Source organism: Chanos chanos, chromosome 4, assembly GCF_902362185.1.
Source record: "Chanos chanos chromosome 4, fChaCha1.1, whole genome shotgun sequence".
Taxonomy (NCBI): domain Eukaryota; kingdom Metazoa; phylum Chordata; class Actinopteri; order Gonorynchiformes; family Chanidae; genus Chanos; species Chanos chanos.
The window spans coordinates 33,708,871-33,725,730 of NC_044498.1; the positions used below are offsets into that span (position 1 = coordinate 33,708,871).

Below are 16,860 nucleotides of genomic sequence, written 5' to 3' on the forward strand. Positions count from 1 at the left end.
TTGCACTGTCTAATTTATCTACACTCATAACAGGCAAACCATCGCCACTTAGAACTTCATGATTAAATGCCTGTACAGACACGGGCTGAAAATCATGACTTACAGACTACAAATACAAGAGACTTTCATAACTACCAATTCCCTCTGGCACTTCAGTCTGCTACACTTCAGACCAATTCTATCAACACTGATACAAATGCCAGTTGCACCTTCCTATCAAAACTAATTTATTGATTGTAATTATAACCTTCAAAATGACACAAGCTTCCCTGCCTTGGTGATGTCATATTAATTTGCATATGACATTTTACATAAATAATTTCCTTCAAGGCTAAATCAGATGTTCAAAAATGTCCAGCTCTCACATGTTCCTCGGTGGCGCATGCTTGATCTCGCTGACATTCGTATGACATGCAGTTGTTGCCAATGTCCCCATCACAGTTAAGGCCTGTGAATCCTTCCGGGCAAGTACAGACATATCCATTACTGCTCTCCTCACAGCTGCCTCCATTTTGGCATGGATTCAAGACACAGAAAGCGCTCCACTCTTCACAGAAAGCCCCTGAAACAAAAATGCAGTGCCACTGCAATCAATTGAAATTGTCTTTAAAAATAAAAGAACTATGCGCTGTTTACATACCCCTATGTTATGCATTGTCTTCCTATTGTAAGACTTTTTTTTAGCTAAATAATGTCAGATTGTGACATTAATTGTCATAAAACTATTTACATATTAAATTGAACGAATTTATAGGCTTTTGAAGACAATTCTTATCAAACATCTTGTGATGAGAGGGCAAAACAATAGGGAAAGAAAACTATTTTCCATTAAGATAAATGAGCTTTGTATTTGTATTTGTATAAGTTGTCCATAACACTAACAAAAGGGGATATTTCTAGCAGTTATTAAGCAAAAGCATAGTTGACCAATATTCTCTGTAATTTACTGTTCGTGTGCGATCAGAGCCATAGTAAATTACACTACTCCCAGTGCTAAACACCTTTTTCAGCATCCTCTCTTTGAACCCCCTTCAGAAAGTTCTTTTCACCTCAATTTTCTTTTTAAAAAAACATCAGTGAATAGAAAAAGTGATAAAAATTTTCTTGTCTACTGTAATAATCTGGAAGGATTTAATGGTCGTATTGAGAGAATACTCTCAGTGTACCTGTCACATTTATGTCATGCTATTATGAGAACATCATGGGAGTTCAACATCAAATGAACATGTAATCAAAAGACAACCACTGTCTCTGAAGATTAAAGACATGAAGTAACCTTAAATTCACCACCTGCATACACATGCCATTCATTTCACTGGCTGAGCAAGTATATAACTATCCAATAGAAAAGATGCTTATTTACAGTCACAAAAGAATTCATGCTTTGTAATTCTCTTTGTTTTCTCTTTTTTGTCATCTTTTTTTTTGTAGCCAACATAATCATTTCTTCACTATTAGAGGATGCAGAGAACAAACATGACAAGCTCTTCAATCAGTTATTAAGTGAAAGTCTAATTAAACTTGTGGCACATTTCAAAATAACATTTCACATTGACTGTATGATAAGGATAAATCAGAACTTTCCAGAACTTTAAATACACACTGAGAACAGAAAAATGGACTGGTTGTAAGAATGTGCAGAAAAATTAAGAGTGGCATTACTGAACTCTCTGTCTCATGAAAAATGAGAGTATAAAAATCTTTGTAACCTTTACCCACTCTCCTGCAGAAGAGCCACTCCAGTTCCTGATGGTGAGGTTTCTTACAAACACACAATGTCCAGATAAAGCAGCCATCCTTTTGGCTTTCACTGGAAAACAAAATGACCTGACAGCACAGACTCAAGGTTTGGCCAAGAGCACCCAGGTATCAATGCAAAGTAATGTACCGCTGACATCAAATGCCAGGCTGACATCTATTCCACGTTGGTTAAATTTAGATGAAATCAACAGCCTCCGTAAGTTCAAGGTGAAAATAATTTGATTTTATTCCCAGGTGATGCTTTTCATTTTGTTGTACTTCAGCAGGTGCTAACTCATTTATCTTTCTTGTAACTCTTTTCTTAGCATATTCCTAGATGGTAATCCCCCTGATGATACGAGCTCGCCCATCCCTAAGGCATCTGATCACTTTAGAGACTGCATCATTGGGCATCAATCTCAATGTGGATACTCCTGCCTTGTTTTAGATGGAATTCACAGCAGGAAACTCTATTAGAAAAGTGGGCTTCTTTCTGAAGTTTAAAGTACACTTTAACTTTTTTGCCACTTTTATCCAGAGAACTGTCTTCTGCGTGTCCTTTTTTCCTCTTTCTGTTTTGCAATGCAGTGACTTTCACTGTTGTTCAGTATGCTGGCATACAACTAAGTGTTGGATTTGAGTTGAATACATAATCAGGATAAGAACTTTGAAGCAAGAAACTATTAGGCTACATTCATGCTTTATTTCCACAAGGCTATTGCTTTTTCTGACACTTTTGCTTTTACCCAGAAAAATATCTTCCCAGCATGGCCAACAACACATGCTCATTCAAACCAAATGCCACACAATATCTGTTTGTGAATAACTACAAAAATGAAGGTGTAAGTGAATAACAAAACAATTAACAGAATATCCCATGGGAAGCCCCATGGGAGAAGACCTATTAACACTCTAATACTTTGATATAAATACCCCCAGACTCTAGAGGAAAAGCACAAGAGTGCAGAATCAAAGAAAAATCTCATTTGAAACATCCCGTGAGTTTCTCTCATTATTATGTACGTGTGGGTTTTGGCCTGTGAGGGCAGTGTGTGCTGGGCCAGCCACTAACTTTCAAGTGATTAATGAGGTGACAGACACGGCAGAGTCAGGGAGGCTGTTAACCCCACAGGAAAGCAAGTAACACTGCAACTCCACACACTCGCTCTTTAGGAACCTACCAAGGTGCTCAAACAAAAACAAGGTGTAAAAGGATAGGAACTACACTGACTCTTTTGACATAGAGCTGCATGCTACTCGGCTTTATACACAGATACACACAAAATGTATCTATTTAATGCATATATTTCATCATTCAATGTCTATTCCATACCCTACTAAGATGTGCCAAGGAGAGACATACAGTATTATCAAAATAAGAAATACTTCATTTGTTATGAAGGGAAAGGTTAGAACGGACACAATCTGGTTGAAAATGACTCTACTAGAGTATTGGCAATGAAATCGCTATCTTAACTGTGCTCCTGAGGCCAAGGCTTTGAGCTGTGCTCCAAGGATTCAGTGTCAGGCAGATATACATTCACACTCACTCTACCTCAACTCTCTATTGAAGTGGTGGGCAATAATTTAATTACAGAAGCTATTCTGTGTAAGAGCAGGTCATGTGTGAGCACAGCCATGTGGAAATCATTGTGTTTGTACACCATGGCCTACACTGAAACGTCATATAGAACAACACAGTAACAATCCGGAGCGTAGCCCCTTACAATTTACAATTTAGAGACAAGGTTAGTACAAGGTTAGTACAAAAGATATATATATATATATCTTTTGTACTAACCTTGTCTCTACGCTGCAGGTTTTGTTTACAGATTTCTGTTTCATCATTGCAGATATATAGGAAGGTGATACCAAAAATAATTACTTTGCATTCCTTCTGCGATCTTCTGAGGTAGTTAGCTAAACCTGATTGATGCTCTAACTGTAACTTGCTTTGGTTTAAAGCATTTGCGAAATACCAAATTGTAAATTGTAAATTTAAATATTAAAACATTTTATACCATAAAACATAACATAAAAGAAAGGTTACACATCAGGGGACAGGTGGATTCTGAAAAGGTGGGTTGTCAGTCTCCTGCAGAAGATGGTGAGTGGTTCCACAGTTCTGATTGGGTGAGGAAGGTCATTCCACCACCGTGGAATGAGGGCAGAAAAAAGATGTGCCCAAGTAGAACAGCTGCCAAGTTCCCGAAGTGAGGGGACCGCCAGCTGCCCAGAGGAAATTGAGCAGAGAGATCTTCCGCCTCGACCACTGCAACGCCTTACTGGCTGGCTTACCGGGCTGCTTCAGCTAGTTCAGAATGTTTTCAGTCTCCTGCGGAAGATGGTAAGAGACTCCGCAGTTCTGATTGATTGAGGAAGGTCATTCCACCAAATGAAACAAGGGCAGAGAAAAGACATGGCCGAGAAGAACAGCTACCAGGTTTCCGAAGTGAGGGGACCACCAACTGAGCAGAGGTGATTGAGCGGTGAGCTCCTGCTGGGGCATAGAGAGTTATCAGTGTCTTAAACTGGATGCGACCTGCTACCAGAAACCAGTGAAGTGCAGTGAGTAGTGGAGTGACATGAGAGTGTTTTGGGAGGTTGAATACCAGGCGTGCACCAGCCCCTTAATTACTAGGTCCAGGGATAAGTGAGTTACAACCACACAAGAATAAATGATTCAACAGCTTGAGCACGAAACACTTGAAAATGCCCTTGGACAAATGGCTTAAGCCTATGTAATTGTCAATCGTCCTGTAAAGTCCCCTGGAGTTTCAACCAGGATGTTCATCATGACATCATTACCCAGGGGACACCGGATGGCTCGAAACTTTTTGCAAGCCATTTGTGAGAGAAATCCTCATTATCACAGTGATGCCTATTCTGTCCTCCTTATACCCCATATATAATGTGACAAGCAGGTGAACTAATCCCATTCACCACTGCAAGAAGGCCCCATTCAATTGTTCAGTGCAGTAACTGATGTTGGGGTAGAGAATGCCGGACACCCAACTAGCACTTACCCCAAACGAATCAGTGCTCGCAGTCTAGGGACACAGAATGAGTAATCTAGTTAAGACCGGTCCCGTAACCTAATACCACCCTACGTGCTGCGTATAGCGTGGGAGGGTACCTGTACATGTGTGTATATTTAACTAAGGAGATGCGTGGAGGGCTATACGGCCAAACCTGGGGTTAGGCGGGTGGTGTCTCCATGAAGCGGTTCCAAGGCGCCGTGAGACCTGTTTGTCGCTTGATGAGCACAAGCTGTTCCTTGGCAGTTCAGGTGTGGTGATGGCAATCCGACAAGTGAGTGTGAAAACACAAAGAGTTCAACCAAGAAAAAGAAAACGTCCGGACGGGGGAATATCTCCAGCCGTAGCAATATGCAGGGAACCCCAATATCATGCCTGCCCGAGTTCGCAGCAAACTATTTAAAGAATTCTTGAGCTCCTCTCTCGCGAGAGCTCATCCAGTCCCTCTTAAAGAGACAGCAAAACCCAGGCAGGCGGCACCCTCCAGCATCTCATGTGTATGTCAGTGCTTTTCCCTACTCTATTACTACCATATCCTAACATCCTTCCCCCCCTAAAAGAAAAAGAAAAAACAAAAGAAAACCAAAACCCATCCACCACCAAACTGTGATTCCCATTCCCTTTTTTTTTCAAATTTTGTTTTTTTTTTAATCCAAAATGTTCTAATTTCCTAAAATGTACGTACCATTATATTCAGTCTCATCAAGCCAAAATCTTATTTATCTCCCCATCAAACAAGCAAACAAAAGGAAGTTAATTCCTCATCCTCCTGGAACATAAGCTGAACTTGGACGATGACTGACTCTGTCTCATGTGTCTTCTTGAGGCATTCTGGACAGGGTATCAGCAATTATATTATTGCTTCCTGCCACATGATGTATTACAAAGTTGTAAGGCTGCAAGGCTAAACTCCATCTGAGAACTCTCTGATTAGCTGTACGGAACTTTGAAAGAAAAGTAAGTGGATTATGATCTGTGTAGATCACCACTTCCTGTCCTGAGCCAGAAATGTACACTTCAAAATGTCGCACTGCAAGGACAAGCGCCAGAGCCTCTTTCTCTATGGTTAAATAAGATTGATGTCTGTTCAGCTTCTTTGAAAAATAAGCAACTGGCCTGTCAATTCCAGCAGCATCTACTTGAAGTAGCACTGCCCCAATCCCCACTTCGCATGCATCCACAGTCAATTTAAAGGGAGCATCAAAATCCGGTGCCATCAGCACAGGTTCACATGCCGACACTGCCTTCAGACTGTTGAAAGTCGCTTCACAAGCCTCACTCCACACATACTTCACTCCTTTCTGTAACAGGTTGGTCAGAGGCTCAGCCACCGCTGCAAAATTTGGGACAAAGTGGCGGTAAAACCCACACATGCCCAGCACTCGCATCAACTCTCGGCGACTTCTCGAAACAGGCAGATCAAGAATCTCCTTGATTTTGTCCTGCCTAGGCATGACTGACCCACGGCCCACCTGATGACCCAAATATGTCACCTGGCCCCAAATATGTCACCTGGCCCTATTTCGCACTTCGCCAGGTTCACCACTAACCGAGCCTGACGCAACCGCTCAAACAACTGCCGCAGATGACATACATGCTCATGCCAAGAACTGCTGTACACCACCACATCATCTATATAGGTGACCACATTACTCAGTCCAGCCGTGACGGTGTTCATTAGGCGCTGGAAGGTGGCTGGTGCATTTTTCATGCCAAACGGCAGGACTCAACAGACATACAAAGCATCAGGAGAAAAAGCGGAGATCTCTTTTGCCCTTTCTGACAGAGGGACCTGCCAGTATCCCTTTAGAAGGTCCAGCTTGGACACATACTGAGCCTTCCCTATCCTGTCAATACAGTCTTCTAGTCTGGGGATCGGAAAAGCATCAGTCTTGGTCACTTGATTTACTTTGCGGTAATCTATCTAGAACCGCCAGGCTCCATCCGCCTTTGGTACAAGCACTACTGGCGAGCTCCACTCACCCTGCCCTGACTCAACCACCCCTATCTCCTCCATATAAGCAAGCTCTTCCCTGACTTTACTCAACTTAGCAGGAGACAGTCTATATGGATGCTGTTTGATAGGCGTAGCATTGCCTGTTTCCATGTCATGTGTTATCAACGGGGTACACCCAGGTGTATCTTGGAACAGAACACTAAATTCTCTCACCAAAGTTTCAGCTGTTCCTCCAACTGACCTAATGCCTCCAGGTTGTCTAAACGGGCACTCACAGGTTCACCCCGGATGGAATCCTCACCCTCATCATCACCATCGTTCCCCTTTCCCTCTGCCACTAAGGTGGCCACTGGCACTGCCTGGGAATGCTCATGAAAAGGTTTCAGCAAATTCACATGACATAATCTAGATTTCTGACGACGGTCTGGGGTACTGACAATGTAATTACAGTCTCCAACCTTCTTTGTGATGGAGTAGGGCCCACAAAAAGCAGCACTCAAACTATCACCCCTCATTGGATTTAATGCAAGGACCCTATCTCCCACCCTAAAACTAAGTTCCACAGCCCTTTTATCATACTGATGTTTCATATGCTCCTGTGCACCCCTCAGCTTCTCCTTGGCAAGTTCCAAAGCTGACCCAAGCCTCTCCATAAATGCAGATACTTACTGCAAAAGGTTGCCCTCATTTCTAGGCTCTAGAAACCTCTCCTTTGCCAGCTTGAGTGGACCACGAACTTCATGTCCAAACACCAACTCAAAAGGACTAAAACCAGTGTAATCGCTCACAGAATCTCTTGCCGCAAACAACAAAAAAGGGAGAGCTATGTCCCAGTCCCCAGGGTGCTGAACTCAGTATGGGCGCAGCATGGTCTTTAAGGTCCGATGGTATCTTTCTATTGCTCCTTGTGATTGGGGGTGATAAGCTGATGATGTTACATGCTGAATTCCAAGCTCGTGCAGGACCTCTTGGAACACGGCCGACAGAAAGTTAGACCCACAGTCTGACTGTACCTCCCTAGACAACCCAAACTGAGAGAAGAACTTAATCAAACCCGTGCCTTAATGTTCCTCAAAGGCACAGCCTCTGGAAAGCGTGTGGTCACATCCATGATAGTAAGAAGGTATTAATTTCCTTTCCTAGTTTTAGGCCGTGGCCCCACACAGTAAATCAAAACCCGAGAAAATGGCTCCTCAACTACCGGAGAAGGGCACAATGGCACGACTGGAGGTAAAACTGTAACAGAATATTATATCAAGTATAAAACAAAAGAAAATAAAGGCAATTTGTATGATAAATGAAATGACTATACCTGTAAATTACTATTCTGTGTTCATAACCACTACTAACTAACATTATCTGTCTTTGGAACATAGCAATCAGCCCATTACAAAATGTGCTACATACAATCCAAACTCCTCCAAATATGCAAAATACTGCATCGTACAATAAGATAAGTGCATAAGAAATTTAAACTTACCAACAATGCGTAGGCAGGTTTGAATAAGAGAGATGGAACAAGAGATGGAACAAGATAAACAAGATAAACAACCACCCTTGTCTCAAGGCGTCTCTACACGTGCTGCTTCTGATGACATCATTGAAAGACAACAGGTAAAGGGAACATCGTTAAACCAAAAAGTTGCAATACCACAACAGTCCAGCCGGGGGAGAGTAAAACTGTAATAAATTACGCTGAAATACTCAAAGTCAACACAATCCCCAGTCAGTATCCCTAGATACCACAATTAAACTATCCCTTAACGTTTAAGATAGTCCTCAGGAAAGAAAAGCAGAACTAATTCAGTTTTTAGCCTGAGAAATGGCTTAACACCCCCTTGTTTGGTTACTCTGATTTCCACCTTCTGGACTCTTCCTTTCTTACTTAGGATTAATTTGCCAACATGCCTCATGGGCCATTCACTGCGTGTAGTCTGGTAGTCCTTTATGAACCCAGCAGTGCCTTGAATGATGATTTGTTTGTCACTCTGCCTTTTCTTTCATGCCTGAAGAGTAGACAGATATCGCTTGCGCCACCTGTCCCAAAAGGTACTCACTAGGCTCTGCACCTGTCTCCGCTGACACCTAAAGAGGTTCTTGCAGCCGAACTCACCAGGAGGAGTGGGTCAAGGTCCAAACTTCTATATCAGTAGTGTTGCAGGAGTGAGCATCTTTTAGTCTTCAGGATCTGTTGATACTGGTGCAAAGGGCCTTGATTTCACAATCATCATCACTTCATCCATCTATGTTTTTCAATTCACAACAGGCTCCTATAAAATTCATTCTTTGATTGGACCTTATTGTCTTGCTTGGCCCGCAAACAGCAAGAAATCTCTTCAAAAGCTTGAAGTGTCCATGTCTTCAATCCATGCAACATGAATGGCCCTAATGGCCCTAAGTAAAGAGGATTGCCCACCTCTTACTGTTGGCATGACTACCCACTGCGTGGCATGATGAGCCTGTCCAAGGCCCAAACACATCTAGGCTGACATAGGTAAATGGAGAATCCGTGCTGATCCTGTCAGCAGGTAAATCTGCCATTTTCTGCACCTCATAGCTGCTGCAGAGTCTACGACATTTGAAGATGAGCCTGCTTACATATCCCCTACCTCCTAAAATCCAAAACCCTGCTGCACAGATGGCACCTTCCATCAGGTGCCATCTTTGATTATCTGATTGCTCATGGTAACGCAACCAAGCAGAGTTGCTATGTGGGGACATCCAGGAATGATGATTGTTCTCTTTTCATCACACCCAACATCTGCTTTACTGATGCAGCCCCAAACTATTATTAAGCCATCTTCCTCTACTTTTCTCTCTCATGCATTGGAGCTCAATGCGTGAGAATCTGAGCCCTGGTGAATAGATTGATTGTGCTTTATACTCACAGAGGGGCCAGCCTCTGCAATCTCTTGGAGAACCATCTGTCCTTTCTTGAAAAGACAGGCAATGTGAACAAGACATGCAATGGTTTGAATCAGAGACCCTCGGCTGGAGAAACACTCAACACATTGGGATCCAAGTTGGTTGTCTCCAGGGGCTGTGCTAAGAGTTACTTAAGGATGAACCTCCACATTTTGTTCTAGATCAACAAGCTCAAAGGTCTCAGCATCATCACTGCAGGTCCAGTGAGCCATGTTGTATCCTTGAGGTGTGAGACAGATCTTGTAGAATGGTCTGCCAGGTTATTGTTTTGGGACACAATATCTCCTTATCCATTGAACTAGGTTGTTGACAAAGACATAGAATCTTCTCTTTTCATCCATCTTTGTGCCAGCTGCTGTGGTGATGAATTTAGCTATATCCACAGCCGGCACTGCAGCGCAAAGTTCTAGCCACAGAATTGTGAGCTCTGAGTGAGGAGCTAGCTTCACTTTACCAAAGAAGAAGCCTAAGTGGCACTGTCCATTTGAGTCCAATATCCTCAGGAAGGCAACGGCAGCTGTTGCCTAAGCTGAAATGTCAGAAAAGACACTGAGCACTCTGCACTGAGCTTCAGAAAGAGAAGCTTGTGTGTAATGTCTTGGATTGTGAAGGTGCTGAAGTTCCTGAAAAGAATTTCTCCGTATTTCCCACAACTGCTCCTTTTCTGGAGGTAGAGGTGCATCCCAGTCCTTGACTTCCAGAGTGAGATCCCAGAGTGGGGCCTCTTCCTATATAATTACCAGAAGAAAAACCCCAAGGGATTATAAATTCTATTTACAGTCGACAAGACTGCACAGCATATTAAAGTCCTCTGGAGCATAAACGTGTCATCCCTCAGTCTCCCGCTAATCCCTACACTGCGTCAACACTAAAGTGGAGGTCATTTAGGCTGCTAGCATGATCCTCAGACGAGAAGACCTTCCATAACCACTGTGTTACCTGAGATCTTATGCAGCCAGAGGTCTGAGCATGTCAACATCTCCTTTGTTGTCTTTAGATGATCAATGGCAGCAGCAGCAGTGGGCACTGACTTCAACCCGTCATCAATGTTAAAGTCCCTTTCAAAAAAATGTTTTGCGGCTGCCCCAAAGCTTTTTCTGCTCTAGGGCAGCATGTCTAAGGCTGTAACTAGCTACAGTTGCGGAAGTGCTATTACCAAAAACATGCACCCTCATCCTACACTCAATGACTTCTTTATTGGGATTGTTATGCGACTATCAAAACAATCTCAAGATGTTCCTATACTCTGGTGTAACTATAAACCAATGAAACAGCTCCTGTATGTCTGCCCTGAATGTGTTTGGTGTCCATGTGAACACTTTTCAGCAAGATGTCATTTAGGGATATAGTGTCACACTGTGTGCTTGAATCGAAGGCCACTCTGATTTGATTGAATTTCTTTGGATGATACTACAACCCAAATATTGGCAAGTACCAACTCTCTTTCCTAAGTGGAGATGCTTTTTCTGCATGACCATTCTGGAATATCTTATAAATGAATGTGAAAAACTATTCTTTCATCTCAGGCTTAGAACCAAAAGATCGCTGTAATGATCTGAAATGTTCCAAGACTTGAGCCTTGTTGGGAAGCTGTTGCCTTTGTGGTTTGAAAGACAAAGGGGCCACCTAACTGTTGTCTTTATATCTGTATAGCTCTTTTTCAATCTGTTTAGGAAGATGAGATCTTCAAAAGAAGGTGCTATCTTATCATTTTATCTTGTCCTTTTGAATACTGAGCATCCAAGATGATCTGTCTGTCTGTGTGTACTGTGGTGAAAAAGTTTGCAGGTGCAGCATCACTGAATTTCTCTTTTATGATGAAATGGTTGGGGCATGGCTTAAAAAGGGACTTATGACCATTCTCTAGGGTGTGGCTGTTAAAAAATGTTCACTGCATCTATCCAGGACACACCTCCTAGGCAGACGTCACCTAGTATAACTCACCCCAAGTCAAATTTTGAGTACATAAAGAGTCATAAGGTCCCTAGATCTTCTTTTGCACTTTGTGGATACCTATGACATCTCTACCGAGCAACATGAGAACAGGAGCATTTGGGTCAAGCTTGGGAATCTGTCCTGCCTGTGGTTTGAGATGCACATGGTGAGGAGTGACCTTGGGAGCAGGACTCCCTGTGCAGTCATCGGGTCCATCTTATAGAGTGCAATGAGCATCTCATTGCACTCTATAAGAATGGGTAGTGGGATGCTAACTCATCCATCCATAGACTCCTCTTGGAGCCCATGTTCTCTTCTCCTTGTTGTGCTGACTACACCCACACATCTTCAGCGAGTACAGGGAGCTATAGCCTCTTATTTCAAAACAGTAAAAAAAAATGTCACCAAGGACTAATCGCTTTTATCATCAAGAATAGCAAAGTTTCATCAACTTTTCTTGTTGACCTGCAAGGTAAACTCTACTAAACAAATTTTTGAACAAGACCTGCCCCTGAGATTACCACCACAAACCTCAGTACACTTTGTTGTCACCACTACTTGTGTGGTGTCATTTTCGTCATTCCCACAATGCTTTTAATGCAGGTGTGAACGCTTTCAAGGACCATGGAGCAGGTCCAGGGTGAAGAGCTGAATGGTGTTTCTCACTATTACATTCAGTGCATTTAACCGCCTTCTCACAGGTTTTTGCAATATGTGAGACAGATGCACAGCGATGAAGGCAAATGTGATTTTGTCTCAGACAGGCTGTTCTCTCTTCATGGGACTTTTCCCTGAACCGACAACATTTATGGCTAAGTTTGAGGCTTGTTTTGTATAAGGCATAACTTTGATGGAACTACAGACTGTGCACAAGTGGTCTCTCCTGGTGAGACAGTTGCTGCGGAAACTTCAGTTTTATGGAGTGAGACACCTGCTCTTTGGTCTACCTCTAATGATAACTCTGATTTAGGGCAGTCTTAGGTAGGGGGAGCAAGGATGAAACCTGGATCATTGTGCATCTCTTCTTGTTGGCATACAAAAGCTCACAAAAAAAAACAATGAGGGGGAAAGTGAATTGTGTATTTAGGACCCTGTGACATCTCTCCATCTCTCCTGTAGAGGAAATGGCAGTTTTTGCACAATGCCCGCCTGTCCCTCAAGCTGTGCCTAAGTATGCAAGAAGTCACCATCTTCCTCTGGAGCCCTGTAGCACTCTAATCTTTGCCACGAGTTCCCTCTTTGGGTCATTCACATGCAAAGCCCTTATTCATTTCACATGTTCAGCTGATTCATGGTGATGCCATTTCACCAAGAGGTTGCTCTCTTCTTTCTCTGGGGCAGTCACCAGGGGCGATCTTGCTGTTCCTCTTTTACAGCAGAATTTTCTCTGTTCAGATATGGCCTTGCTAGCTGATGTATATCATGTTGTCCACTAAAGGTGAGCATACTGCAGTGTTTCCCATGTCAGAGCAGTGTCCTATGGTGCTGTCACTCTGCTGAGAATGTCAAGAGGGGATTCTGTGTGCTTACCATACCGTATGCATGTCATTTATAGATGCAATCGCTATGCTTGGTATTGACTGAAGGCTGACACATAGCTCTGAATGCTCTTCAGTGTATTTTCTGGTGTGCTGCATTGGTTTATGAGCACCAACTGTGGTTGGCTTCTGAGTTTCTAACTAAGATCATCATTTTAATTCTCTAGATGCTTCTGCTTTCACTAGTGCCGCAGCATCTGTTTTTCATAGGTGCAGTGTATCTAGTGAAACTTCCAAACGTGCCTTCTCTATCTTCTACATCTATTCTATTCTTTCTCTATCTATTTGCTTCTTCTCTATCTGGCTTCAGCGGGGGCCATAGCGGCTTCTTTACTTGTGGAGGACTTGCTTGGGCGTCTAGAGGCCCTGGAACTGGTCTTGAGCAAATGCTCATGCTCTTCCATTATGTGTTGTTTACCTGCTTGCCACTGCTGAGGCTACCGTTGCCCTGAGACAGTGAACCCAACCTTCCGTTCTACTCTGTTGAAGATCAGCCTTCAGTGAAGATGTTCTTTTACAGTTCTGTTGTCCTTATGCCCCATGTATAAGGGGGACATGTGTGTTCATAACCACTACTAGCATTGTCTGTCATTGGAACATAGAAGACAGCCCATTACAGAATTAAACAGAAATTGCAAATGTGCTATATACTACCAAAACTGCACATACCAGAGATGATTAGACAAGTGTGAATAAATAACATATGGAATAAGATAAACAAGAAAGCACAGACATACTTCTCCCAAGGCTTTTCTAAATAAGCTGCCTCTGAGGACATCATCAGAAGGCGACAGGTAAAGGCGACATCATTAAACCAAACTAACTGCCATACCAAAGCAGTCCAGCAGAGGGAAAGTACTACTTTATTAAGCTATCCTGAAATACTCAAAGGCAACACAATGATTTTACTGGAGCAAATAATACTTGTTACTTCACTAAAGGATGACACAGGAAAGACTTACTTTCAATGCAATACTTGTCACTTTTCTTAATATCCAGGGTATCAACAGACAATGGTTTGATTGATTGAATATTTAAATGTAAGGGAATTCATTTCCCATTTTTTGCAAGGGAAATTACTCTTTTAGGTAAATCTGCTCACCAAAACTTTTTTTTTCTTAACAGTACAAAAGTCATATGCAACTTGCCTGAAAATCCTGCATCACAGTCACAGGTGAAGGAGATTGGTGATGCTTTCACACAGTTCCCATTACGACATCTCTTAATGCAGTTTTCTTCTCCTTTGATTTCAGAGCAGTTCACTCCTGTGGGCACGTAATGACTTAATATACATTTGCATTACACTTCATAATAATTATTCATATTTATTCAAGAGTATAAACAGACCATGCACATTTCTAACATACCCAGTGTCCAATCACAGCAAGTGTATGAAGGCTGAGAGGATGTTTATAAAAGTGTTGAGTAAAATTTGGAGATTTACATTCAAATGACATCTGTATTTTCTTAAGCCACTCCCCCTGCCTGATCTCCAAAAACTCTGTGTGCAATTTGTAGTATATTCCTGTCAAAATGATGCTAAATATGCACAAGGGTTCAAGTTTGATGCCTTGTAAGCAGGAGGCACATGTCATGCTTAAATCAGATGAGCAACTGTAAATCATTATAGACTACTGTCCAATGATTGGACTGGAGCTGCAGTTAGCTCTTTATATCATCCCCATAAGAAATCATGACTGTCTAGTTTTGACACAGCCTAACCTAGCAGAGTGGTCTCTATGGAATCCTTACAGCCATGCTAACAGAATTGTATGAATAATTTAGTGGAAATATCAATAAACTACATTAGCCAAGCTACTTCTGATGACAGCATTACATGGCTTTTTGAATATACGCCTTTTAGGCGCCTTCTGAGAGACCAATGTTTAGCCCCAACAACATTTGGAGACAGACTTTATTGGCAGTGACATGGTGAGAAGAAAATTAAATCTAAATTAAATGTTAGGAGGAGGAAAACGATAAAGTATCAAGCAATTAAGAAAGCTTTCAGGTGGCACAGAAAACCATTTCTGGAACAATTAAGGTGATTAGAATGAGAGGCACTAAAAAAAAAAAAAAAAAAAAAAAACTTGCTCAAATAAATAGCCCATGGTGATATCAGACTTCTTCTAGAAATAATTGCACGATTCTAAATGAGAAGAACTAGTAATTATGATAGAAAAATAATAAATAAGTTTATGCAAAGATACAGGGTGGCTCTTTCAAGGTAGACAGCGTTGGTCATGGCAGCTGCACTTAATGCGCTCAATTTATTTTCCCACTTATGGCAATTGGAGGTTCATTATGGACTAAAAATAAAAATGTTGAGAGTAGTGATTCGTGTGAATTCTACCTTTGATAAATATGAAGCCAGAGGAGATAACACTTGAGGAAACAAAGTAAGTTCTCACCTGTGAAGTCTGAGGGACAAACACACTCATATGTGGTGTGACTGCGGTTTGATAATCCTTTGTTCAGACACGTTGCACCATTTGAGCATGGATATTGAGAGCATGCGTCAAAATGTTCACAGAACACACCAGAATAAGGTTTGTTGCAGTGACAACTGTAGGCATCATCCCATATACCTGTCTTGCAAACACCATTCCCTGAGCAAAGACGAAGCAGAGGAGAGCTCTGACAACGCTGTTCTTTCACATGGACTATGAGTCGCAGACCAAGCTTACATAACTGGAAGCTACCTCTGTGAAGGGCTATGAAATAATGAATGCCAGGGGAAAGCAATTTTGAGTCCACTTGCAAGCTACCATTCATATTGTTGGCAAACAGGAACTGCTCAGACTTCAGTTCCTCTAGGAAACAAGTGTCAAACACCTCTTGAGAAGCATTGATAAGATTTATACCCAACTCCTCCAGTGTATTGTCAGCAAAAGTAAACAAGGTGTCTCCCTCCTGAAGCTGTAGCGGGCATAGCTGTGGGAAGCCATAAGATTGAGCTGCTGAGAACTCATGTTGCTCTCCCTCGCCTGCCCACTGTTCACTCCAGCACTGGGCTGCGCTGCTGCAGGTGTTCTCCGTAAGTGTCCATTTCACATTATTGCTCTGTGGCTGAGTGTGCCACTCACGAGAGGTTGCTCTGCTACAGATTACCTGACTATGGACTCTGTCATCCATGAAATAGCTGAGGAGGAGGGCAATAATGTGAAGTTTTAGACTCCTCATGTTTGTCCTTGCACCTGCTTTGCTCTTCATCTTGATCAAGGCTTGCTTCCGGTCAGAGGAAGGAAGGATGTGGCCAAGGTGACTTTGATGTAAGAGGGAATGTTTTACTAATCCATGACAATCTTGACAAAGACTGTGATGAAACACAAATCTGAAAAGTGAATGAAAAGGCAATAACTACCACAATTTATTAAGAATAGTCACACATAATATATTTCAATGGTTCCAATTTCATATTAACAAAACAAAAAAAGATTCCACTGTTCCCATCTGGCTGAAAGCACAGGATACCATACTTTTGGTTATTACTGACCATAAACTATCAGAGCAAGAATATCTTCCCTGAGAAGTGAAAAAAATGAGTGACAGGGTTAAACAAAATACTGCTGTCTTGCTAGTGCCTGATCACATTTTCAAGCGACGTGATCAGCTAAAGGTTTGTCATTGCCTCACTCCCTAAGGCCTTTCTCTCTCCCTCTCTAACGCATTTTCCTGAGATAAAAGCAGGGTGTATACAGATAAAGTACAAATTCAGTGACTGCTA

At 42.2% G+C, this 16,860-nt stretch overlaps 1 protein-coding gene across 1 annotated transcript in view; it reads right to left on the reverse strand.

The window, feature by feature from the left end:
• eys (eyes shut homolog) overlaps positions 1–16,316 on the reverse strand; it is a 151,984-nt gene extending 135,668 nt beyond the window's left edge. Inside the window, exons 1-7 of the mRNA XM_030772255.1 lie at positions 15,545–16,316; positions 14,282–14,398; positions 6,977–7,090; positions 6,762–6,875; positions 6,291–6,503; positions 5,918–6,111; positions 366–584 (exon numbers count right to left, since the gene is read on the reverse strand). Of these exons, the coding sequence (XP_030628115.1) occupies positions 366–584; positions 5,918–6,111; positions 6,291–6,503; positions 6,762–6,875; positions 6,977–7,090; positions 14,282–14,398; positions 15,545–16,316 (1,743 nt within the window). The remainder of the gene's footprint in view (positions 1–365; positions 585–5,917; positions 6,112–6,290; positions 6,504–6,761; positions 6,876–6,976; positions 7,091–14,281; positions 14,399–15,544) is intronic.
• Positions 16,317–16,860: the final 544 nt, after the last annotated feature.